This window comes from Phocoena sinus, chromosome 5 (assembly GCF_008692025.1).
Source record: "Phocoena sinus isolate mPhoSin1 chromosome 5, mPhoSin1.pri, whole genome shotgun sequence".
Lineage (NCBI taxonomy): Eukaryota > Metazoa > Chordata > Mammalia > Artiodactyla > Phocoenidae > Phocoena > Phocoena sinus.
Window position 1 is genome coordinate 122,970,306 of NC_045767.1, and position 26,501 is coordinate 122,996,806.

At 46.5% G+C, this 26,501-nt stretch overlaps 1 protein-coding gene across 5 annotated transcripts in view; it reads left to right on the forward strand.

Annotated features, from left to right (window-relative positions):
* TSPAN5 (tetraspanin 5) overlaps nt 1-25,383 on the forward strand; it is a 183,862-nt gene extending 158,479 nt beyond the window's left edge. For 3 of the 5 annotated variants that reach the window (XM_032632315.1, XM_032632316.1, XM_032632317.1), the window contains 6 exons: nt 11,589-11,735; nt 15,978-16,148; nt 18,424-18,549; nt 20,556-20,603; nt 20,700-20,816; nt 23,210-25,383. In XM_032632315.1, coding sequence (XP_032488206.1) covers nt 11,589-11,735; nt 15,978-16,148; nt 18,424-18,549; nt 20,556-20,603; nt 20,700-20,816; nt 23,210-23,275 — 675 coding nt within the window. In that variant the 3' untranslated portion in view covers nt 23,276-25,383. The remainder of the gene's footprint in view (nt 1-11,588; nt 11,736-15,977; nt 16,149-18,423; nt 18,550-20,555; nt 20,604-20,699; nt 20,817-23,209) is intronic. The other 2 variants (XM_032632319.1, XM_032632318.1) reach the window with 2 other exon arrangements.
* The last annotated feature ends 1,118 nt before the right edge of the window (nt 25,384-26,501 follow it).

The following is a 26,501-nucleotide window of genomic DNA, read 5'->3' on the forward strand; positions in this document are numbered from 1 at the left end:
TCCACATGAGTGTTTTCCTTTACTTCCTGGTCTCTGCTCAAATGTCACCTTTGTCTGTAGGCCTCCCCGGCCTGTTTGAAGCAGCCACTCTCACCCCAATCCCAGCCCTTTTCCCCTCTTCCCTGTGTTTTTCCCCCTCTGTGTTTTCATAGGACTTATCACTTCTGTGCTAACAAGGATTTCCCCCCCCCCCCCCAAAGAAGGACTTTTGTTTACTGCTACACTCGAGTACTTAGAACATTAACTGGCACATAATAGACGTTATGTGAATGAATGAGCAAAAAGGGAAGATGAAAGCATTCTTTTAAACCCTGGCTCTATCACGCGGTATAGAAGTCAGTAGTCACCTCAGATCTCTAGTAAGCATGTTATCAGTTCTTACAGCCTAAAAGGAAGTAAAATTACATGTGGTTTCTGATGTCTGATATGATAGGGGTTCAGTGTTAGAAATAGCACATTTCTTACATCCATTAATTCTGGATATCAGGGAAAAATTTTATTTATTTCTGGCATAAAAGTGGGACCCTATATATGATGATTTTGATTTGTGGAAAAATTAGGGGTACCTTTCCTCTTCCGTTTTGCCCAATGTTTATGCCTTCCCCCACCCACTTTCACGTGGCTTGTGGGATCTTAGTTCCCTGACCAGGGATGGAACCCGGACCCTTGGCAGGGAGAGCTTGGAGCCCTAACCACCGGACCACCAGGGAATTCCCATGTTTACGCTTTTTACTTAAGTCTTAGGTCGGGGCCAGAGGCTGAGCGACAGATCACTGACAGCCGCCAGTGAGGCTGCTGCCAGCAGAGCTATTGAGCGCTAGGGGGAGACTCGGCTTTTCCGAGTGGGAGAAGTGCGCTTCCCTGGTCCTCAGTGTGAGCTCCTGGTTCCTCTTGGGCGTCCTGCCACCGCTTCCCCAGCACCAGCCCCCTGGGCAGAGGGGGTGCCGGGCCTGGCTTGTCTGACCTGAAGACTCCTTGAGGCCAGGAGCCCGTCTCCTTCACCGCTTTACGCTCGGGTCTAGCACCGTGCCTCCTGTACTGCGGATGCCCTGTTGCTTGTGACTAAGTGAATGAGAATATGCAAGAGTGCCCCCCACGGGCTCTCCCTCCCTGAGTCCCCTCTCTGCTCCTCCAACCTCCTCGCCTGGCCTGGCTCTGTCGGCAGCAGCTGGAAGGAGAGAGTTGGTGCACAGTCCTGCCCCAGGAGGCAGAATGGCAATGAGAAGGGCTCTAGCTTCTATCGCTTTTCTTCCTGGCTGTCCTGGAGGCTTTGCGCCCTGACCACTGACTGTAATTGTCAGTGTCACTTCAGAACCCTCCAGTTGCTGGCTGTCACAATCGTACAGTAGACTCGCCTTGGAAATACCTTCCCTGTTTTCCCAGGAAGGAGAAGTTAGACAAGGAGATTCCGTGATTCAGGCAGTTCTTAGCAGTAGCGGTCAAGGTAGCCAGAGGGAAGGTGGTAGGTGGAAGTGGCTACCAGGTCACTTAAACAGAAAAAGGCGCCTGAGATACTACTTCAAGGAGACATCTCTGAGATGCTGAAAATACTTTCGAAGATGTCAGTTTATTACCTGAAATGTAGGAAGTTTGCATCTCTTTCTCAATTGTCCATGTAATCCCCTCAGGTTCTCTGTTGCAGCTAAAAATCTGAAAAGCAGGGTCTTCCCTGGTGGCGCAGTGGTTGAGAGTCCGCCTGCCGATGCAGGGGACACGCGTCCGTGCCCCGGTCCGGGAAGATCCCACATGCCGCGGAGCGGCTGGGCCCGTGAGCCATGGCCGCTGAGCCTGCATGTCCGGAGCCAGCGCTCCACAACGGGAGAGGCCACAACAGTGAGAGGCCCTGCGCACTGCAAAAAAAAAAAAAAAAAAAAAAAAAAATCTGAAAACCACAGCTATCGTTCAGTACCTGGAAAGTCAGCCTATGATCTGTAGGTGCTGTACCCAGTATGGTCAGCAGACACATGAAATATGTTGGAAAAACCCTTAATTTTTCACTTTTCGTATGTCCCAGTAAACTTTGCAGAAGGATTTCTCAGGAATGAAAATTCAGGTGGGTCAAAAGTTGAGTGTCTTTGCTGTTTACCCTCAGATACCAGAGTCCTGCGCTCATTTTAGGCCCAAGTCCAGGCCCAGTTATTAGACAGGGCTGGATAATAAATCAAAACCCCAAACCTAACATTGCATTAAAGTGTCCTCCCTTGCCCAGCACCGTGAGACTTGCGCCCCTGAAGAGAGGAAGGGCTGAGGCCTTCACCCGCCCCCTGCTTCCTCCTGTCACCCCTCCCCCGGTCCCCCTGAGGTTCCTCTACCCACTTCCTGTCACGCCATAAGTAGGGGTGGGACTTCCCCCTCTGGGCCTGACAGCTGGTAAAGGGGATGCTGCCTTGGTCTTTTGGAAGCTTCCCTGCGAGTCCCTCTGCCTGGTGATTCCCTTCAGCTTGGTGGACATCTCTGTTCCCCGTGGCCGCCTTGCACCCCTGCCTGGACGTGCCGTCCACCAGCTCCTCTCAAATCTGCTTCTCGGGTCTCTTCTCACCCCAAGCTGCCTTCCCTGTGCTGCCCTCATCTTTTCTCCTGGGCACGCTCGTCGGGGGGTGAGGCCAGTCCCGCCGGGACAGCCGTTGTCTGCCCTGCAGCCCTCCTCAACCCCAGATTTCCGGGGCAGGGGTCAGACCTCAAGCCACAGCCTCCTTCCCGGGCAGACTCAGGCCCTCATTGTGGTGTCTCAGAGCTTCCTCAGGGGTCCCCCTGAAACTTCCTTACTAGGTTTTGAATCAAAAGAAACCTGCTCCCCTACCGAGGAAGGAGAGTCACACAGCACAGCAACTGCTTTCTCCGGAGAAATCTCAATTCCCTCACCCACTTGGTTTCACTGAGATGTGCAAGAGAAGGAAGTCTTTGCGCGCGCGCGCGTGTGTGTGTGTGTGTGTGTGTGTGTGTAGGGGGAGGTCGTTTCCTACTCACTTTGGTTTTCAGATTGTTATCAGTAAAGTCTGAGGTATGACTATCATTCTAACATCACGTTTCATATTTTTCTCAACATTTTAGAAACAAGCATATGATGTTACATTGGAAACAAGAACCGGCTTGCCCACTGCTGCTGTCTCTCTTCAGACAGTAGAGCATCGTGGTTAAAACACTGCTCTGGGGTCGGGTGGCAGGGCTCAAAGCCCCTGCTCTGCCACTTTCTCACCTGGGTCACCTGGCAAGTTACTCCATCTCTGGGTCTGTGTCCTGCCGTGGATAGTAGCCGTACCTGGAAGGTTTACTGTGAGGGGGAAATAACGCAGGTAGCCCCGTGCCTGGCAGAGTCCGTGCTCAGTAGGGGAGCTCTTACGTGGCTTTCGTCCCAGCGTTCAGCATCTCTCGCCTGCGTCACCATGGAACGTAGCGGCTCCTTAGCTGCTAGCAGCTGTAGCAGGTGTAAGTTTCCTTAGCACCTACCCGCTGCCCAAGGAGTAAGCTTTCTAAATGCACAAATGACCCTCCTCTGCTCAAAAGGCCTTCAGATTCAAACCCTGCCCCGCTCCACCAACCTCTGTCTCCTCTCACCACTTGTCATACTCACAGGTAGACCTCTCGGTGGGCCTGGTCCTGCCGCTTTGTCTCTGTACTTGCTGACGTGACCTTCTGCCCCTCCTGTCTACACCCCCATAACACACACTGCTAATACCTCTGCCCAGCGCACTCCTGCTAACTTGTCTTCCCTCTAGACGAACTCCTGACGGTGTCACCATACGTTTTCTCCGAATACGCATGAGAAGCACAGCACCCGGCACCTCTCAGGTGATTCCTGTTTGCTCAGGGTCTGAATGAGTTGTGTATCTCTGAAGCCCTAGAATACAGTGATCACCAGCCACTAGGCTAGACTTGGATTTTTTTTTTTTTTTTTCTCTTTAGTTGCAGGGCCACCGTGATCAGAGCCTCTATTACATATTTCAGTTTAAACTTTTTACTCAGGAATATTCCTGGGTATGTCTCTCATCTTCTGAACGTGCAAATGAAATATCTGGAGAGTGGCTAGGAACATGCTGGATTTCTGAAAAGCGACACTTTTGCAAGTGGCTGTTTCCTTGTTCAGAGAGGCAGTCACTCCCACCAGGGTGGTGATGGTAGTTTCCCGGCCTGAGAGTGGTACCAGCAAGGGGACTTGGCGCAGCTGTCCTCCCCAGTGGCTGCTTGATTGCAGGCGTTTATGGAGCCCTGAGATACGACTACCCCTCCTTTTCTTTCTCACCACAAAAGCAGGCCGTGGCCGTTTTTTATCTGCAAGAAGGGATTACTTGAATCTCACCGATGACCTTTTCTGACAAGAAAAAAATGGAAAACCACACATCTTGAAAGCGTCCGGTCTTCCTTTAACCTTACATCTCTTCGCCAGGCCACGAGTTATGCTGCCCCTACACCCTCACATCTCCCTGAACTCAGGTCCCAGCAAGCTCCCATTCCTCTGCGTCCTCTCTCTGGATCCTGCAGGAATTCCTTAGATACATGGGTGTTTTGGAGTTTGCAGTGTGGCTTTGCCCTGTAACATTCCTTGAGGAGCTCCAATGAATTGTTAAGGGGGCACGTTTCCCTGTGCCCCTGTGTCCCAGCTTGGACTTCCTGTGGACACTGTTTCAAAACCCCATCGCCAGCTCTCCAGGGCCATCCTCTCTGAGTAGCTCATTTTCTTGAAAATGTCCTATCTTGTCATTCTTTCTCAGGTAGGGAAATGCTTCTCCCCCTCTTACTCTAGGAAAAGTGTTGCCAGCTTCACCCAGTAGTAGTTTAGGGAGGGTGGGTGAATCAGGGCCCAGGGGCATAAATCTCCGAGGGGTCCATCTGGCCTGGCTTTGGGCGCACATTCCATTTGCCTGTCTCTCTGTTTCTTATCCAGCAGTTGGAAGGAATGCGCCTGTATATGCCAAAGCAGAAGAGTCCCAGACTTTAGGGGCTTATTAATGCTATTTTTGCATTTCTTTGCTGAGTTGAGAGAGAAGAGACTGAAGCTTGCCAGGTGGCACACAGAGGCTGCTCTGTGCTGGTGGGGAAAACCACAGACACTCCTGAGGTTTATTGGTTTGAAACCCTTCTGGAGTTTTGCTTGTGTTTTCATTTCTGCAGGTGTGTAAAAACCTCTTCCGAGAAGAAATAGTGACGCTCAGAATATAGTCTTTTATCGCCGAACCCTGGGGAGGGGCTGCTTAAATTCCAGAGACTGTTGAATGAACGAGGTGCTGATGGGGAGATGGAGGGTGGAGGGTGGAGGGTGGAGTCATATCCTTACTGAGACTTACCATGTTCATCAGACCATTGGAGGACGAGATCTCGAAGGGAATGGGACATGGTTTAGTAACTGGGAAGTCATTCAGGAGCCATGAATCTTCAGCGACCAGCGTGCGCAGTCAGCTTCTTGGCAGCGGTGGTATCCCTGGCCTGGTTCAGTGTGCAGCATCCCGGCCACGTGGCTGCCGGCTGCTGGGCATGCTCTCCGCTACTGGCTGACTTCTCACTGCTCCTTTCTCCGCTGCACAGCTTCTGTGTACTCTCAGCTTCCACCCCCTCGTGGCCTCTGCCTGCCCCTGGCTTTTGCTTACGCATGGCCTCTTCCTTCTGCCTTTACTCTGAATGCCTTTTAGGTGACTTCCAGTTTCTCAAGAAAGAAGAGTGATCGGCACGTCGGTTCCTGCCACCTCCTTTAGACACGATCATCCAGTGTGGCCACGGAGTTTCTTAGAAGGGGGACAGGCAGGGCAAGTGCCAAAGCAGAATGGATTCCTCTCCAAAGCCGTTGGGTTAGAAGCCCCTCCGGTGTGCTTTCTGAGCATCTGATGTCTTCCTCTTGGTCCAGTATGGTAGTGATGATAATGGCGATGCTGATACACTTTGATTGAATTCTCGTTATGTGCCAACGACTTAGCACAGTGTTCGGACTTGACTTAGATTATTTCCTGCATCCTCACGATGACCTTATGATGTAGGGTACCATTTCACAGATGTGGAGATTGAGGCTTAGGCAGGTTTGGTAGCTTAACCGAGATCACACAGGTAATAGGTAGTGGAACTGAGATTCAAGACAAGGTAGTCTGTATTGCGATGTCCCGTCTGTCTGTCTGCCCTACATCTAGCCCTTGTCCAGGCTGCCCTTTTTCTGGATTCCAGGGGAAATTGCAGGTGAGCCGGGTGGCTTGTGCCGGGAGGAGGCCGACCCTGGACTGCTCTCTGCCACACCCTAGAGCAGACTTGTCTAAGTAGCTGGAATTTCAGAGTCTCCCTTGTATGGTGACAGATACACGTCAGTACATTTTTTGTTTGTTGGCTTTCTAAACTTCTGTTATAATGGTATTGCCTCAGCCGTGTTCCATTAATGTCTTATTTCTTCTTAGACTCATCTTGGTCTCCTTGCTAAGTGTGAGAGATACTGTCTAGTACGTAGGGGTTAATGGGAATCTCCTATTTTCCTTGGCAGTCATCTCTTACAGGCTCCAGATTGATATGCCAAAAGCTGGTTGTCTAACAGCCAATTTGTGGAATGGCTAATTTGCTGAAAATATTTGTTTTAACTTTTTAAATCGACTGCTCTTCATTTTGTCTTTACGGCAGCACTTGGTTACGGTCGATTTGTTTTTGCCTCTGCTGCAGCAACAGCTGTAGACTCGGAGGAGATGAGCGAGGGTCACAAGAATATAGGTACAGGTGTATACTTACAGTATGAATATGAAGAATTCTTATGGAGGTTCACTTATACTAGTTTTTCTTAATGTAATCTTCATGTCTTAACAAAGGATATGTGTATGAGAAATCCTCCTTTTATTCTTGACTCCGTAGTGTTCGAATATGTGCTTCTCGTGACCTGCAACCTTGGTCTCTGGCTCTCTCTCTCGTTCTCACTCGTTCCTTTGCTGTCTTTGCTGCTCCTGTGAACTCCACCTTCACGTCAGCCCTAACAGATGGCTAAAGGAACAGCTGTCCTGCTCTTCATCCGTTTATCCTTATTCCGGTTAGATTCAGCTTCATAGCATGCTATTTTCTGACCTTACGCACAAGGCCAGTACCCTTGACGTCTTTAACTCCCGGGGTGTTGCTGCAGGATCCAGGCAGGAGGAGGACTTATTACTGGGGTGCAAATTCGGGCTCTGTGTGTGCTCTTCTCACATCAGCAGCAGCTCTGGGTACAAAGGAGAGTAGCCAGATAACGTTTTGTATTGGTTTATTTTTTCAATAAGTTTGAGTTCTAAAAAGTGGTTCTTTAAACCCAAGGACTGACCATTCAAGTCAACGTGGAGAACTGGAGCTGAAATCATGTACGTATCGTTGGTGACGTAGGCAAAACCTAAAAGTTCCTTCCAGAACTGATTGACTCACTATCAATAGTGAGTCAACGTGAAGGAGATTATTTACACTGGTTCAGTTGCTGTGTTGACTGGAAATACCAGCCGTCTGAGTAAAGGCATCATTAAATCCAACACTTCCCTCTATACTCCCCACCCCGCCCCGTCTGCTTCCCACCCCCGACCCAATACTTTTTTCCAGGGTAGATTGTGAGCTTTAGTTTCGGTCGTGTGTGTGCTCGCACGCACATACATGCAACACTAAAGCACAGTTTATTCGAAGCTGTCGTGTTGTGTGGGACTCCTCAGGTGCAAATTCAGATCCAGATACAACCACTCTATGCGATCAAGGGGTCTGAGGATCCTGAGTGACTCACAGAACTCACGGTCAGGCCAGGGCTTATAATACTGTCAGGATTTTCTTCCCCTACCCTCGTTCTTTGTTTCTCGCTACAGACTGACTTTCTCCACGAGGTGAAAAACACGCTGCACGTGGCTCCAGTGTTGGGCCATTTACAGCCTCAGCCGCTAGAGACAGATGCCTGTTCCAGATCCTGGTGTCGGAGGCAGGGAATTTCAGGCTTTCCGACTCCTACCGGGGCGGTGGGGTCACGTGAGAGCTGGCAGCTCTGAGGTGGTGGTGGAGTGGGTTTGGGAAAAAGGAATCCTTACAAGAAGAGGGAGGCGCTGTTCTCTGAAGGAGAGGGTGGTGCCCACAGGTGCCCGGAAGATAAGGTGTCTGCCGCTGGTGTGCTTGCACATTCCTCAGGATTTACCACGAATCTGAATGCCTGTTTTAAATCACTTGGCAGACTTAACTGTAATATTGGATTTTTTTTTCTTCTGGCTTCTTGTCAACTACAAGCTTTAATTATAATTGTTCTTCAGCTGGCATGTCCTAGCGCTTCTTACTCATCTGTCAACTTGAGTTTAACACAGTTAAGGAGTCCAGTGAAAGACCCCATCTTTGAGACAACAGAAGGCTGAGCTGTCAACTGCCTGTCGGTTTTGTAGTCCCCAGTCATCGTTGCCAGGATTATGTTCAGCTCCTCTTTGGTTTCTCTGTGTAGTTAGAAACAGTAAGACTGCTCTTCAGTGAGTATTTGGAGACACTGCACAGGTGAAAGAGTAAGTCTTTTTTCCAGCCCCATCCAGGTTAGCTATCCTAATCCTCAGGAAGAGAAAACTGGGCCTTGACTGCCGTACTTTGTGTTTTAAGATTCAGGTTAGTTTGCGGCTGATAACTACCTGGAATCCATTAAAAATTAAGTTTTTGGTTGTCTTTTCTGTCCTCTGCGGAATATTATTTCCTGCAAGCTCTCAGTATCTGTCTCCAGCCCTGTCTTTTGCCAGAATGTGGGATTAAATGAGTAGAATCTTCAGTCCAGCTCAGCCCCCAAATGATTGTTGTTTCCGTGGAAACAGTTGAAGGCCCCTCAATTAAAACTGCCCCTGCAGGCTGCGGAGGGTCCAAGTATGAAAATGAGTTTGAGAAGCCAAGTTCTCATCCTCCAAATTAAACCCAGAGAGGACAGTGCTCCAGGAGTCTACTGACAGTTGGGACCATACTTTTTTTTTGCCTTTTGGCGAGGGAGGGTCTCGGTATTTCAGGCACAGGTGTGTGTTGGTTTGCTTGTTTTGCTAAATTCCTCAGATAACTGTCCTGTTATCCATGGAGCTCTTTGTGTACAGCCATGGATCATGGAAGAGTGTTTGGGAACAATCTGATTTTTGCTCAGACTTTGGTGTGAATCACAAATAAAAAGCCCATTAAAAATGGATGAAATCATAGAATGGTCTTAAAACTGGAAGGAACCTCAAGGGCAGTAGGTGCCAAATTCCCCTCCTCTTTGAGAATCCCTCCTGGAGCGCGGCTGAGGGAGGTTCACAGCTTCAGCTCCCGCCGGGGGAAGCCCATGTTTCTCAGGCCGCCTTCTCTGCCCCACTGCTGGAGACCCGCTGGTATTAGAAAGGCCTCTTTATGCTGGAACTGACATCTCCTCCTGTCCCTTCCAGCTCTGCTGCCTCTTTTTGGTGCCAAGTAAATTGAGTCTACTTCTTCTTCCATAATTATGTTGGCTTTTTTTTTTTTTTTTTGCGGTAGGCGGGCCTCTCACTGTTGTGGCCTCTCCCGCTGTGGAGCACAGGCTCCGGACGCGCAGGCTCAGCGGCCATGGCTCACGGGCCCAGCCGCTCCGCGGCATGTGGGATCTTCCCGGACCGGGGCACGAACCCGTGTCCCCTGCCTCGGCAGGCGGACTCTCAACCACTGCGCCACCAGGGAAGCCCAATTATGTTGACTTTTTAAAGTTTAAGAATGTTATCACACACCCTCAAAGTCCTCTCCTCCCCTGGCTGAGCAGGTCCGAAACATTAAGACCTTAAATATTACCACTTCTGTTTAAAGGCATTCTGAGGGGAGAAGTTGATTTCCTTCCAATTCTGGACCCTCACCACTGTCGCTTAGATTTTGTTTGACTTATGGCAATTTTTTTTTTTTTTCTCAGCATCATTTGCGTAGGTGGAGAATTGGTTACAGTATTTCTGGGTTTTCCTTTTTCTCCCCTGGAGTATTCATAGTTCAGAGCTTGGAAATCTAAGAAACACAAGGTTGGATCAAACCATTGATCTAGGCAGTTTCACGAAGGGTGTGGTTGCCTCGTATGATGTCACCCCAGACATTAGTGAATACACCCTACATTCCTAAGTGTTTAATAATCTCTCAGCCCTTCATCTCTGACTTTATTTAAACTCTGGCCTTTTTCATAAGGTTAAAGTTGTGCATTTTAGGAGTCCTTTGTGCCTCATACGTGTTCTATTATTAGTATCCTATTATTGGCCTTAAAGTGATTCCTGCCCACCCTGCGCCCACCCCTGCAAGAAACAGAAACCTTATAAACAAAATTCTCTTGTTCAGTGTTCCTACAACCTTAAAATGGGTCAAAACATAGAAACCCTAAACTCAGGTGTTGATTAGTGCTGACTGAAAAGTGCTGGGAAGCAAGTACACAGCTTCCACTTGGTAGAGAAAGATTATTGAAGTAGACATTCTGTTCTGATTCTTTAAAAAATCAATAGCTGTGTGACCTTCAGCAAATCACCAAACTTCTCTGGGTTCCGTTTTCCTCGAGGATAAAATGAGATGAGTATTCCTGTTTTTCCAGGTTGTTGGGAATGCTTTGAAAACAAATTGTTTAATATTAAAACTTTACAGCAAACTATACCATGGTACTCTGGGGGTATTTTGAGAGCTCAAAAGAAATTTAATAAGATAAGAAAATAAAATACTGATGATATCGGGTATTTAAGACTCACATACCTCCACAATTTCAAAATAGCAGTAGCTGGCCTCTGTAAGAATGAATAGTAAATATATACCTTCCATCGTAGAGGAAAACATCTCATAAAATTTCTAACTTAGGTTCTGGGTGGTATTTGATGTGGTATCACACTTAAGGGAGAAAAAATTTCTGTAAAGGAGTGGCATTGTTTGTGGAGAAATGAAATTACTCTGGGTCCTTTTGGCAGGAGAACAAACGGATTGCAAGCCAGGGAGTAACCTTTGATTTTTAAGTCATTTAAATGAGGGTAAGGAAATACGCTAATAACTCAGTGTGGGACAGCCGGGCACAAACCACCCAGGTGGGCTTTGGGGATCTGAGCCTGATAGGGTCTCCCAGGGAGCTCAAGGGTGGACCTGAGGTGAGTTTTCCCTGGAAAACTTTTAGGAGCTTGTGGCTGGGACTGGCTGCCCTGTTAGCTTTAAGATTCCAGCTCTACCCTATTTCCTGAGAAGCACCAGTGATTTGAAGGTGGCCCTTGTCTGGCATCTGCATGCCCTGGGGATGTAAGAATGACACCTCTTGGGTGTTGAGAGGTGTCTTTCTTACACGTCTGTTTTTCACTCAGACCACTTATATTTGGAGACATAGAAAGCAAAGTAACATCCACATCTTCTCCATACAGGGTCTGGGGACGGTTTCTAGGGGTCATGTCTTTGCTTTATGTAGTTTTACCAAAAATATGAACCCACCTAGACCTTGGAAAGTAGTTTTTCTTTTCTCTTGTTTTATCTATCTACCTATCTACCTATCTTCCTATCTATCTTTCTTTCTTTCTGTCTGGCGGTGTTTCTTGATGTGATGTGACAGTCAGATGCCTTTCAAGGTTTTCTTGGGGTGGGGTGGGGAAAGACAGTGGCAGTCATCTTTTCATGATAGAAAACTGACCCCGCCTCCTGGCACCCTGTTGTGTGTTCTTTTCCGCTTCCAGGGAGTTCTGTCCAACATCTCTTCCATCACCGATCTTGGCGGCTTTGACCCAGTTTGGCTCTTCCTCGTGGTAGGAGGAGTGATGTTCATTCTGGGATTTGCTGGGTGCATTGGAGCTCTACGGGAAAACACTTTCCTTCTCAAGTTTGTAAGTACCGCACTCTGCTCTCAGGTTGAGAGCCAAACTCTCATCTCACATCAAAAGGACACCCTTACCAGCAAGAGTGAGCCGTACCGCAAGCACTGGCGAGCATGTAGCCTGGGTAATGCTTTTCTTTTAGGAGGGCTTTCTAGATACCCACCCTCCATCCTCCTCTGCTCCTGCCTCCTTAATAATATCAGCACCAGCCCCTCCCCATGCCATCCATGGAGGCTTTGTACATGGATATCATGAGTTTGCATTCCAATCCCTAAAATCGCTTTAGGACTAAGGTAGGTCTACCTAGGTACCTAGTTTTCTTCTTTTGAATGATTTTTTTGCCCTCTCTTTTAAGCACATAGTCAATAGAAAGCTGTTTAGGTAGTTGGTTTAGAGAAACCAGACCTAACAGTGTCTGTGACATGTCCAGATTAAATCTGTTAAGCAGTAGGTTCTGGCGAATAAAGAGAAACAGTAAATGCATATCTCCTGTGTCCTCTGCCAGCGCAAAGGCCTCCTTTGTGTGACCAGCATAATTTTTAGATCCCTTGCGGGGTATTTGGTGTGATCATTGTTAGCATGAATATTTTTGGAGGAGGAGTTTAACCAGGGGGTAGATGAGTATTAAAAGTCGAGAATGGGCTTCCCTGGTGGCCCAGTGGTTGGGAGTCCGCCTGCCGATGCAGGGGGCGCGGATTCGTGCCCCGGTCCGGGAGGATCCCACGTGCCGCGGACCGGCTGGGCCCGTGAGCCATGGCCGCTGGGCCTGCGTGTCCGGAGCCTGTGCTCCACAATGGGAGGGGCCACAACAGTGAGAGGCCCGCGTACTGCAAAAAAAAAAGTCGAGAATGAAAAGTAAAAGCCTTTTCCTTTGGAGATTCCTTCCTCAGGAGATCAGAATGGCCTGTGTTTACTTGTGTGTGTTTGAAATCAGTTTGGGAGGTGTAGCCAGTGGCCGCCTTCAGCTAAGTGTGCCTGTCTGTCTCGAGCTTGGCATTCTGGTGAGCGTCTGTCTCACAGCCCCATGTACGACAGCATCCACACCCCTCTCCAAGAACAGAAAAATGATTTTTCAAAACCCCACCATCCTGTGGGGAGGCAAGATGGTGGGACTTTGGAAGAACGGCCTTAGCGTTATATCCCCTGTTCCTAGGGTCATTCTCTACCTCCGCTGACACATCATCATCTAAGGGCGTTTTCATTTAAAACAAGAGCATTGACCAGAACTAGTCCCAACGGCCCTGCCCCATGTGATTCCCTTCCCCCGCACTTCTGCCGCATCTCCTCTGGCATCTTTTCTTGAATCGCCCTAAGAAGAGCAGACGCTGTCTCCTCACTGGCCCCCTGGGCTATAGCTCATTTTGCATTTGGGCGGCTCTGCCTCAGACAAGGTTCTGGAGGCTGTTCTGAAAGTTCATATGACTCATGCTAACAGGGAAAACCAAGGGATGCTTGGTGCTGTGTACAATTTAATGAGCAGTTGGCTCTCTGTTCTTTATACATAGGTCTGTGTTGGGAATAGTTTTCCAAGACTCCATTTGTCTTACACGCGCGCACACACACACACACACACACACACACACACACACACAATTACTTCATTCCTCACCTAGTCTTGATCTCTGGAGCCCTCAGGAGAGCTTTGTCCCTGATTGTGACCTACCAACCTGCCAGTCGTCTTGGTGTGAGGTACTTCTAAATGCTTGAGCTCACCTCGCTCAGCGTTTCTGTAGCCTCATTGGGCCACAGATCATACTTACCACTGGCCACTATTTTATCAGCGTTAGTCTCCTTGCTCCCCTTTAATGTGACTTGATTGCATATAGTTTAGTTTATAAGGGTTGCCTGTTTAATATAGTTGACGATTTTTGTAGTTGAAGATACCAGAGTTAACTGAACAGGCAGAAATACATACATTTCTCTAGATCGGCATCTTAATTTATGAAGTTCCACGTTGGAAGGGAAGAGAACTGTGTTGTTTCTTGGCTTTTTTAAGTCTTGGAGAATATTTTAAATGCCCTCTCTCTCCATTTAGTACAAACAGTCAAAACTGGCCTAGAATATGCTTTGAAGCAGGAGCTATGGAGGAAGTAGGAAGTAATGTCAACATGGCTCCAAACAGCTTCAAACATCTGATGTCATAAGGCTAAGAGAACTGCTGGGGGAAAATCCGGGAGCTGAGAAAATGGAGCTTCCTGACTGAGGCCCTTGGATGAAGCCTGGGAGTCAGTCTCTGCACCTTCAGAAACGGGGGAAATTAGCTCATAGGACCTGAATGACGCTGATTTCTGCCAAATATTTGATAAGAATTTAATTTGGACTCAATTTCTGATACATATATTATGTAACATTATGAGAAAGCTTACCAGGGTGACTGGGCCTCACCTTGATAGAGGTGAGAACAAAAATCTAATTAAAACCTTTGCCTGACCTGTGTTTTGCTATTTTGCATGTGCGCCCCTGTGAACTAGCCATGATTCTCTCATTTCTATAGTGTGATAACTGTCGTATTTACATGTGTAGAGTAGTACCCGATAAAGGAGGGAGTCGTTTTATGCGGTGGGGTAGGTATTGTGTGAAAGTGACAGGATTTTTTTTCTTTCCTTTTTTCTAGATTGAGGAAAGCTCACTTTGAAATTATGGGTACTACTGATGATTGTTAAGAACTGTTTAGATTCTATTTCTAAAGTGAACTCATCAAGGACAGATGACCAGGAGCTCTATGGAACCTGAGGGGCTGAGCTGGAGCGTCTGGAATTGGGACCTAGACCTTGGGGTCCTAGACTTTGGCAGGCACTTCTTTCTTCCTTCCACCCCTCCCCTCATGGCCATCCTCCCAGAATGGCACTTGGCACCCTGGATAAACACTGCCAGATATACTGACATCTAATGTGGAAAGACCTGACCCCACGGTCCTTTCCTACCCTCACATAAGACTGTGGGCTCTTTGGAGGCAGAGCTGTGGTCCTACTTATCCTTGCCTCTGCAAAGCCCACCTAGGCCCGAGCCTGATCTCTCGTGGGCCATTCAGTAGGTGTTTGCTGAGTGAATAAACCATTTTTGTCTTTTATTTTCATAAGTAGCTGTAGCTTCCTTTGCACCCGTTGCCAATATATTTTCCTCTTGGTTGGCTGCATGCTGTCTGCTCGCTGAATGTAGGCACAGCAGACCGTAGCCCCTCTACCTCCCCAGCCTCTCCCTGTGTGGCAGGAGCCCTCAGGAGCTCGGCTCAGCAGGTGGCCCCAGTGCCACCCTCTCTGCCCTTGTCCACAGAAGTTTGCCTGCCGTTTACCCTCTGGTCCTTCTCAGCCTCATTTCTCGTAAATGGCTTGAGCAAAATAGTTTGAAAAGGGTGAGAACATGGGGGTGGGAGGAAGTGGAAAGAACCATGGGCGTGAGTGGGACGTTGATATGACTAAGATGAGACACTTCTGGGTCTTCTAGATGAAAGGGAAATTTCTGCAGATTTGTGGGCAATTTACCCTGTAACCCATGGTCTCCAGCCTTCCTTTTAAGTTCTTGTTGTCTGCGTCAACCCGAAGTCTTCCTCTGGCTGCGCGTTGATGCTATTTAAAGTGTTCTGAGCCTGGTGCTTCACAAAGGAAAACGGGCACAGCTTGCTGTCCCAAGAAAGCCTTCAGCCCAGTGGTTTCGTTTTGTTGGCATCATGGGAAATTATTTTCATGTCCTAGCTGCCCCCTCCTTCCCACCCAGTTCCTCTTTGACCTCCACCTAAAATGAACCCATCTGCTGTTTTGCCCCGTGTGGCAGGTGCAAAGGGGAGTTAACACAACAGCATCTGAATCCGGAAAAGGACTGTATTGCTCACAGAATCAAGGCCACAGTAACAAATGACAGGCGATCTTAAAATACTGGGCTTTTCAGCGTTACAAAAGCTTACTAGAGGTAGGAGCAGGTCGTTGTCCAATGCATTCATCAGGAGAGATTCATTAGGCCGTAATGTGGGTCTAATGAGGAATTCCTATTTTCCATGTCTGCTTATGGGCTTTGTGGGTTAATTACCACATGGAACACCAGAGCCCCTAAGATGTGATTATGAAGTGGTTTTTAAAAATCCTTTCTTGGAGTGTCATATTTCTGTTAATGAATCTTAAGAAACTGAAGGTTATCTGCTTTGGCCATGGGTAACAACCCAATGGTATTATACAGCTTTTTAGAAGGAAGCATTTGACTGTATAGGATCAAAATAGCCCTTATAACTGTTGTCTGTGTATGTGCCTTTTGTTTTAGTTTTCTGTATTCCTGGGAATCATTTTCTTCCTGGAGCTCACTGCCGGGGTTCTGGCATTTGTTTTCAAAGACTGGATCAAAGACCAGCTGTATTTCTTTATAAACAACAACATCAGAGCGTACAGGGATGACATTGATTTGCAAAACCTCATAGACTTCACCCAGGAATATGTAAGTTTAAATGTGGTTTATTTTCAAGTTGAAAGCCTTCTCGGAAGGATGACCCCAATGAAAACTCCTCCTGGCTTCTGCACCTGCCAGCTGGAACCTACCTCTGACTTTTCTGCATGGGTGTTTGTCTGTTTGCTTGTGTATTTATTACTTTCTGACTTGTTCTAGGGCGTACACGATATGTACCCTAATGGGAAATGTCTTATTTTCACTTACCTCAACTTCTACTAAGAACAAGGAAGAAAACTCTTAGGCAAAAAGGTTAGCGTCAAAGGTGCCCATTCCTGTGGACATTTGAAGACTATTGTTTTGCTATAGGTTTAACCCTGTTCTTTGGTGTTAGATGTGGGTTCTTTCCTATCCGTGGCCCCCTTTTTGATCATTCTCCGCACTTCATAGCTCATAATAATATACTTAGTCAATAGAATGTTCATCCACGAAGTTCCTAGAATTGTGCCTATCCAAATATTATTATAGCACCCGCAGCTAAAACTGAAAGTCAAGCCTTGGTGGCTTCTCACAAGTGAAGAACCTGTGGAGTAGAGCCATCCCACTCAGGTTTCTCAACATTACGACGTGACAGCCCCTGCGACGCGAACGAAGTAGCGGATGCCCTGTTCCACTCACAACGCAGAATGGTATAAACAAGGGTTCGGAAGACACAGCTAGTGCCAGAATCTGATTAGCTAAGTGACCTTGGGCTAATAGGACCTTGAGCTATTTCCCCAAGAGTAAAATGGGAATAATAGTAGCAACTACTTAACTCATGGGGATATCATGCCACTCTCATAAGACGTACATGGTTTTATATCAGGCTTCAGGTGTTATCGTCCTACAAACTGACAGGCCTTTATTTGCACGCACTGAGAAACTGGATAAGGTGAGCAGACCTGGAGAGCCGTGTCCGTGACGTTCACGTATACGGCACAACTGGAGGGCACACAGAAACTCAGCGGACCAGTGGCTGTCTCTTGGTTGGACAGTTTTCCAGAGTGAGCTGGGGTCCCTTTGATAAAGGGAGGAGAGGGCTGCATCGGCGCTCGCCGTGAGGGAGGCCCCCTGCCCTCCTTAGGTGCTCGGAGGTGAGCTGAATTGTGTTGCCTTTGTTCGGTGACAGCAACGACTGTCCTGGAGCCTGCTGTCCCTCAGGTGTGAAATTAAGCCCTGTTTCATCTCCTCAGCAGGCTTCACTGTTTTGTTGGGTCATAATGGATGCAAGCTCACACCTTGCCAAGTATTATTGCTGACTAGTTTGCGTGACAAATCTGATGGAGCATTGTAGGCAAACTGGAGATGCACAACCCAAGCCCTCGGAGGACTCGATGAGCTGGAAGACTGTGCAGATACACGTTCTCTTGAGATGCTGTCTGCTTTACATGGAGATTCTGTTATTTCATGTGATTTCACTTTTCTGTCGTGGCCTTTAATACTTTGAAGTAGCTATTGGTCTTGAAACCCTTAAAATGGTCAAGGCTTAATGTTTATTTAACTTGGAGAAGCAGGGCTAGTCCAGCATGGGGAGTGTCAAAGGGGCTTATGATGGAGCGGCCCTTGAATCAGGCCTCGTTTAAGACCCACTGAATTTAACGGCTTGTTTGATTATATTTTAATTAGATGATTGAATTTTTTTCAGGTTGAAAATGTAAATACACGCTCTTTTTTTAGAAAAATTCAGAGTAGGAACAGATATAGGATGAAAAGTAAGCCTCTAAAACTTGGGGGAAGGTAACGAGCATGTTCACTATCTTGCTTGTGGTGATGGTTTTACGATGTACAAGTGTGTCAAAACTTATAAAATTGTATACTTTAAATATGTGCAGTTTATTGTATGTCAATTACACCTCAATAAAATGGATTTTTTAAAAAAACCGTTCAGGTGTAGAGATGGAAATTAAAAAAAAAAAAAAAGTAAGCCTCTAGATCTCCTACCCACAACCCCAGCTGCCTCCTTCAGACACTACCGCTGTTTTCTGTCTTGCTTATCTCTAACTGGGCCCTGCTGTACAACTCAGGCTCTGCCCGTCTTCCACCTAACACCACGGGTCTCATCAATTGTTTTCTAAGTCTCACGCCAACACATCCTTACAAACCTTCGGCCTTACCTTGGAAGCTTTTACAGGGGCCCTTTAGGTTCAGTTGGTTTAAAAATAAATTCTGAGATACAGAGAAGGTTAGAGCTGGCAGAAGCTGGGTGCGGGTCATCCTGGCGGGTGCAAGTGTAGGCACCTGGTCGCCTCCAAGTCGAGATGTTCTAATTCTCTCCTGTTTGCTCTAGTGGCAGTGCTGTGGGGCTTTTGGAGCTGATGATTGGAACCTAAATATTTACTTCAATTGCACAGATTCCAATGCAAGTCGAGAGCGATGCGGTGTGCCCTTCTCCTGCTGTACTAAAGACCCCGCAGTAAGTGGCTGCCGGCAACCCGCTGGCCTGCTCCGCGCATCACACCGAGAGCGTGTGTGGGACGAGCAGAGTGGGCTTTTTCTGGAAACCTCTTCTTACCCTCTTATTCCTAACTGTAGCTCCTGTAGGGGCTTAGTGCTCAGATCTTCCCAGCAGGAGTAACCATCCCTGACGCTAATTTAGCGGTACGTGCTGGTTCCTATTCTAAGCCTTTTTGTGTGTTGGCTTAAGTTTGGAACATCCCTGCTGGTAGATGCCACCATTATCTTCCCTTTTCAGGTGAAATCAAGGCCCGTGGAGTTTAAGTGACTTTCCCAAGCTCACATTGCTGGCAAGTGATGGAACCGAGCTTAGACTCAGGCAGCTGCCTGTGTTGCCTGTGATTCCTTCTTTGCGAGAAGGATGGGCTTGTGTGGAAGCTCTCGGCATTGCTCGGGGTTGGTAACCCTTTTCTGGCCGACTTAGCTCCGAAGGAATCCTAGGAATAGCAGAAGAGTTTGAGACAAGATAGGACGAGACCACTTGCAGGAAGACTGCAGCTGCCCAGACTCTGGGCCAGAATGACTACAGTCATTCTTTTTTTTAAAAAAATCAGAAACAAAAACATAAAACCTGTTCACAAGCCACCCTCTTCACCACAGGTTTGATTGTATTTTGAGTCAAATCATGTGCCTGGTATGTAGAACAGCTTAAAATGCAGCACCCCTGCTGTAAGTTAAAAGCCAGAATTGAGGGTTAGAACAATGAATGTGAGAGAGAAGGTGCCCCCGGCCCTTCCGCCCTCTTCAGCCTCTCTCTGGCTGGTCAGTCCCCAGGTGTCCTCTCCCAGACCCGCCCTTCCCCACAAGGAGCAGAGCCGAGTGGGCGCTGATGAGTTCATGGCCGATTTTCCCCTGCAAGGTAGCGGGGGTGCGGGGCTCTTTAAAAGGGGGCGTGGTTCGTCTGTAAGGATACTGAATCATTATGCTGTACCCCTGAAGCTAATACAATATTGCAAATCTACTACACTTCGATTTAAAAAAAGAGAGAGAGAGAGAGAAGAGGGGACAGTGGTCTGAGGTAGCAAAGCACAGCTTCTCGTAGGCTGCCCACCAGAGGTGGTCTGAAGGGGACAGAGTCGGTGAGGACTGCTCTGAGCCCTCAGCGGCAACGCCAGCCTTTCCCACTAGCTCACTTCTCCTTTCCTCTGAGGAGGCTGGGAGGCAAGAGAGCGCCCAGCACAGAGCCCAGGGCGCCCACCCAGGCAGTGGATGCAAGCCCTGCTGTCTCCGTCTCCAGCCCCTGCCCTGAGTTACCGTTCCATCAGAAGAATTCTGAAGATTCTCAGGTGTTGTGTCCCCCTTTCAACGACAGATCCTCTGGGTAGAGATATCCCATTCCATAAATGCTAAGCTAATAAAATCCACCCCATACCCTCCAGAGGGGAAACATAAACAAACCTAGAGCAGCGCAACCCACGTTTCAGATCAGGCCTGTAAGATTTCAGGGCATCTGTCCGTGTGCTGTGTGGTCAGGGTATCATTTTTAATTATCAAAATAATTCATTCTCATTGAAAAATCATTTAAATCACATACAAGTATATAGATTCAAAAGTAGAATTCCCCCCAAAAGATCATAAGTGAAGATAGTCATTATGAAAGTAATTATAAGAAACCTTTAACTGTGGTTGTTATGTCTCCAGTTTCCTAAACCCGTAAGCTTCTTGAGATTATCAACTTTGAATCTAGAGCCTTCCACATAATGGAATTACTAGTCTTTCTGATATTTCCTGAGTCTCAGTTTTCCTCACTTGGAAAGGAAGGGATATTTGATACCTACTTCCGAGGATGGTTATAATAATTCCATGGAATTATGTGTAAAGGTGTTTAACATGGTGCCTGGGACATCTGTGTGCCCAAATAAGCATTTTCTGACCAGCACTTAACAGGGGTCTTCTGCTGACCCCTAGGTGGGCTTTCTCTCTGACAAGAGTGAATTTCACTCTTCTGTTTCTTTTCTCCACCAGGAAGATGTCATCAACACTCAGTGTGGCTATGATGCCAGGCAAAAACCAGTAAGTGGAAACTCATCTTGTCGCTTAGCACGAAGGGTGTTGGAGGAGCTTTTGAACTTGCTTAGTGATGCTGTGCTCTCCTCTTCCCTTCTGAAGGAAGTCGATCAGCAGATTGTAATCTACACGAAAGGCTGTGTGCCCCAGTTTGAGAAGTGGTTGCAGGACAACTTAACCATTGTGGCTGGTATTTTCATAGGCATTGCATTGCTACAGGTAAGATGGATGTCGCAGGGAAATGATGTCCTGGGAGAGCGCTCACCAGGACAGGAGCTTTGCTTATTCACCATCATTTCACAGTTTTTAAGACACATTGGAGGGCTGGGGAACAGACCTCAACTGTATTTGGTTTGTATTTTATTGAAGCTCTGATTTTAGATGCTACTGTCCTGAAAGACTTCAGGAAACCTTTTTTTTTTCCTTTTCAAGAAAGAGAAATTGACTGGGTCAGTATTTGCCTGCTGGCATTCCAACATTGCCATGGGCTCAGTAATGCGGCATTGTGACAACCGGTCAGACAGGAATGGTCAGATGTAGAGCCTTGCCCAGTGGCAAGGCTAAGGCTTTTTGGAGTTTCACAGATACGCTCTGCTCCTTTCTCTCTCTGGGCCACCTTGCCAAAGTGCTTTTCCTCCTGGGAAGTCCCAAGAGCTAGGCTTTGCATCTTATGGTGATGTGATACCTTTAACTTAGAGGGTCACAAATGAGGCGCCATGGTTGAAAGAAATTAAAGAAGACCTAAATGAATGGAAAGCCATTCGCATTCACGGATTGGAAGACTTAATATTGTAAAGGTGACAGCACTCCCGAAATTGATGTACAGATTCAGTGCAACCCCTACCAAAATTACAACTGCCTTTTTTGCAGAAATGGACAAGCTGATCCTACAATTCATATGGAAATTCAAGGGACCCAGAATAGCAAAACAAACTTTAAAAAGCACAAAGTTGGAGAATCCACACTTCCCAATTCAAAACTTACTACAAAGCTACCGTGATCAAGATAGAGTGTACTGGCATAAGGTTGGACCTACAGATTAGTGGAATGGAACTGAAAGTTCAAAAAAGCCTCTGTATCTATGGTCAGCTGATATTTTGACCAGGAAACCAAGACCATTCAATGGATAAACAATAGTCTTTTCAACAGACGGTGCTGGACCAACTGGATATCTATATGCAAAAGACTGTATTTGGACCCCTAACTCACATCACATATAAAAATTAACTCAAAATTCCCTGGCGGTCCAGTGATTAGGACTCTGTGCTTCCACTGCAGGGGGCCTGGGTTTGATCCCTGGTTGGGGGTGGGGGGGCGCTAAGATCCTGCTAGCCTCATGGTTTGGCCAAAAAATAAAAATTAACTCAAGACAGATCAAAGACCTAAATGTAAAAGGTGAAGCTATAAAAGTTTTAGAAGAAAGTATAGGCGTAAATCTTTGTGACCTTGAATTAGGCAGTGTTTTCTTAGATACGATACCAAAAGCACAAGCAACCAAAGGAAGAGTGGACAAATTGGGCTTCTTCAAAATTAAAAACTTCTGTGCTGAAAATGATACTATCAAGAAAGTGAAAAGACAACCCACAAAATGGGAGAAAATATTTGCACATCAGTACATCTGTTACGGATCCTGTATATAGAACATATGAAAAGCAACTCAACAATAAAAGAAGACAAACCCAATTTAAAGGTGGGCAAAGGATTTGAATAGACATTTCTCCAAAGAAAATGCACATTAGCTATTTGTGATGACCTCGTTAACTGTGAGGGAAATTCAAATCAAAAGCACGATGACATACCACTTCAAACATATCAAGATGGCTATAATAAAAAAGACAAACCAAAAAAGAGCTGGTTAGGATGTGGAGAAATTGGAACCCTCATACATTGCTGAAGGGAATGAAAATGATGCAGTCTCTTTGGGAAACAATTTGTCAGTTCATGAGAAAATTAAACAGAGTTACCATATGACCCAGCAACTCTACTCCTAGGTGTGTGCCCAAAAGTACTGAAAACATGTTCACCCAAAGAGTACACAGATGTTCAGAGCGGCATTATTGGCAATAGCCAAAAAGTGAAAACCATCTAAATGTCCATCATCTGATGAATGGATAAACAAAATGTGGTGTATCCATATAATGGAATGTTATTCAGCCATCGGAGAGATTGAACTACCGTTGCAACATGGACGAACCTCGAAAACATTTTGCTACGTGAAAGCAGACCAACACAAAAGGCCATATGTTATATGATTCTGTTTATAGTAAATGTCCAGAATAGGCCAATCCATAGCGATAGAATGTGGCTTAGTGGTTGCCAGGCCTGTCGGGATGGGGGTGGGGTCTGGATGACTGCTCATGGGTACAGAGTTTCTTTTGGGGGTAACGAAAATGTTCTGGATTTAGATAGCGGTGATAGTTGCACATCCTCACGAATATACCGGAAATCACTATAAATTATACACTTTAAAAGGATGAACTTTGTGGGATGTGAATTCTATCTTAATTTTAAAAAATCAAAGATTTTTAAAAAGTGGAATTCAGTAGCCAAAGAAAAGCCTAACCTCAAGTTAAAAGTTCTACTATTTGACTGTCTTTTCCTTCCTTGCCCAGATTTTTGGGATCTGCCTGGCCCAGAACCTGGTGAGTGATATTGAAGCTGTCAGGGCTAGCTGGTAGAGCGCCTGCAACAGCTGCCTCCAGACACTGGACAGACCCCGCCTTCCTGACCCTCCAGTGCGCCCAACTGATACCCATGCTGCACGGACCCTAATCACAGAGGCATCCTGCGATCCCACCTGATGGAGCTGCCATCAGAACTTAGTTTTGGGGGGGTAGAACTGGGAAATGCTGCTCACTGACAGAATTAAAAAAAAAAAAAAATTAACCAGTATGAAAGTCGTTGCGCCGTGAATCTCTGTTGTAGCCATGAATTTCTGGATGGTTGGACACTTACCAAATGAGAAAAAAAAGGGAGGGTGGGGGACCCAGATGTACTGAATTTGTGGAAAAGGCTTGTTCTCTGCTTCGGTAGTTGGAAGGCTGCCTCCTGTGTCATGGCCTGAGGAAGTGCGTCTTTTCTAAAACTCAACCCCTTACCTGGGAGGGCTGTGGTTTCTCGGCATCCCTTCACTGTACATTTCAAGGAACTGCTACAGCCATGGTCCCAAGAAGAAAACAGCTTGCCTTTGGGTTCAGATTTTGTGACCGCATTCAACAAGGAACTTGGGTGGGCACGTCTGGTCTCTCCTGAAGTTTCTCCTCGTAAGAGAAGTTGTATATTCCTTGTGTGCTGAGCAGGGGCTTTGGAACACTTCACGATGCTGAATTTTAGCAGGACTGATCTCTTTTCTAAGTAGGCCTGAGCTTTATTTATCAATGAAATCCAAGGAGAAAATGAGGTTAATGAAGAGGTAGTAAATACTGCAGCCTACCAAGTTAGTCGCTGGATTCTTTGGAAACTCTGGAATACTATGGGTTTCGTTTTGTTGTGGGTGTTTTTTTGTTTTTGTTTTTTTCTTCTTCCAAAAGTGAAAGCTATGATACAGTTTCTTAAATTTTAAAGATTTTTTTTTACTCAGCTCGAATATTAATTTTTTATATAATCTCCCTGCATGACCTGTGAATCAATCCACCAACTCCTTTACCTGCCGTCTTTTCTACAAACCTTTAAAAACGTTATTCGGTCAGCATTGCTTTCTTGGGTTCACAGCCTTTAGAGATGTGTCCTCCCTGTCTGCGAAGGATCCACCTGGGCCATCGCAGATGCTTCTGTGGACTCAGCACTCTCTGAACCGTGTCGGTTGATCATCGTGGCCTCTTCTGCAGCCTCCCCGTCTTTCTCTTTGAAGGGAATTAAACCCAATTCTGAAATGTGGACACAATCAAAGCTTCCGATGGTTTCTTTCTTCTGGTTTTAGTTCGTTTTTATTAAAAACAAACGAAAACAAAAACAAAAAAAACCCAGAGTGCATGGCCAGAGCTCCTTCTTTTCTTAGTACAGACTCACCATCCGGATGGTAACAAAGCACAAACTCTTTGGAGGGGAGAGCATCGATGGGGCGAGTGTTCTGTGACACGAGGTGGGAGACACTTCCAGATGCTGCCACCTGCCCCCATTCCAGGTGGGAGGGACGAGTTTTGCCCCCATGTTTTAATCATCCAGGTCCACCAGGATGTCGCACCCCCTGGGGAGGAGATGTTAGTCTGGAGCACTGGGAAGACCACAGGTGTATTTTACGGTGATGACACACTTACCAACACAGAACTGGGCAGCCAGCTAGCATAGTTGGTGGAAACTTAGCAAGGTTTTCCATTTCAGCCCCATGTTGCATCGCTGTGGCTGATGAATGTGTCCGTCTGCTCAGAGAAAGGACAAAAATTCTTTGAAAATCTAGGCTCCAGAGTTAAGGTGTGTATGACTCTGCATGTGTGTGTTTCTGTGTCTCTGTGTAGTTAGAGATGTTCGTTCCATATTCTGGCTGTAAGATTATTTTGTTTCATCTCTGCCCCCACCACTGTTGTCATTCCGTATTGTCATTCCAACATGGGGAAGACTTGAGCTCTCCAGTTGGCACTCTTGTCTTGTTTGTTACCTCATTCTCCAGTGAACTCCACCTGACCAGTTGATTAAGAATCAGGCGAGCTTCCCACCCTTTGGCACATCCAGTGAAAGGCCAAACAGCAAGTTCAAGTGAGTTCTAAATTTTAATTAATCACCCTTTATTTTTTACACTTGAGAGTGGTTGTAATTAAAGGTTGTCATTAATAAACTTGGTTCTACCTTACGTGGAGTTATGTCTGTCTTCATTCTCTCTTGCAGTTGTGAAATTCTCCAATCCAGTGGTGATCAAACTTAAGTGTGCATTGGAATCACCTGGAAAGCTTGTTAAAACACAGGTTACTGGGTCTGCCCATCCCCAGAATTTCTAATTTAGTAGGTCTTGGGTGGAGCTTGAGAATGGAATGTGCATTGCTGACACGTTTCCAGGTGACACCGTTGCTCCTTGTCTGGGAAGGACACTTGGAAAGGCACCGTTCTGATCAGGTTCTCTCAGAGGGGAAAAGGAGAGGGGACATTTTGTGGCTGGGGAGGGGAAGGCCCTTTGTGCTGCTGGACACGGACTGATGAGAGACGGGGGCAGAGCTGGGGATGGAGGAAAACCTCTGTCTCTGAAATCATTGTCTGCTGGTCACAATCACCTGGGCACCACGTAGAATACAGATCAGATCTTGCCCCGAGCAGTTCTGGAGTGGGAGAGCCAGAGCCTGTATTTTTAAGAAGCTCCCGTGAAAATTTAATGCACAGTGAGATTTAGGACCCGTGGACCTAGGTAAATCTTAATAATATTCACAGGCCTTTTATGAGAAAATAATTTCTAGCAGTCTCAGAGCAGGAGTCTTAAAAATCTAAGTTTTTAAGATTAAAATGCCAATGTAAATGTCCTTTCATTGTGAAGTATCACCTCAGAAGCCTCTTTCAAACTATTAAAGACGATTTTCAAAGATCAAAAGAAAACAAGATTTTATGGTTCACATAGTATTCTCGGACCCTGACACTATGTCTCAATACTTGTTTGAGAAACAATGTGCCTCACTTCCCTGGATATTTAAGACAAAAATGTTATTTTGACTATAAGGAAGTTTATCAGGGGTAACTGGAGATAACTAATCCCTATTTCTTGAGTTTTCTTAGCTGTGCTATAGAGCTTATCTGTGCACGTGAGGTAATTGGCCCTCCTTGTTCAGAGCAAACTCTGGGCCAACAAAGGAGAAATGTTACAGCTCAGAGGTAAAAAGGTGCTTTGTCTACAAAACTCAGAACTTACAGGAAGTTTCTTCCATATTTAGAAGGGGATGATTATTAAATTTCTCTGTCTCTGTTGTTTGACCAGCTCCCACAAAC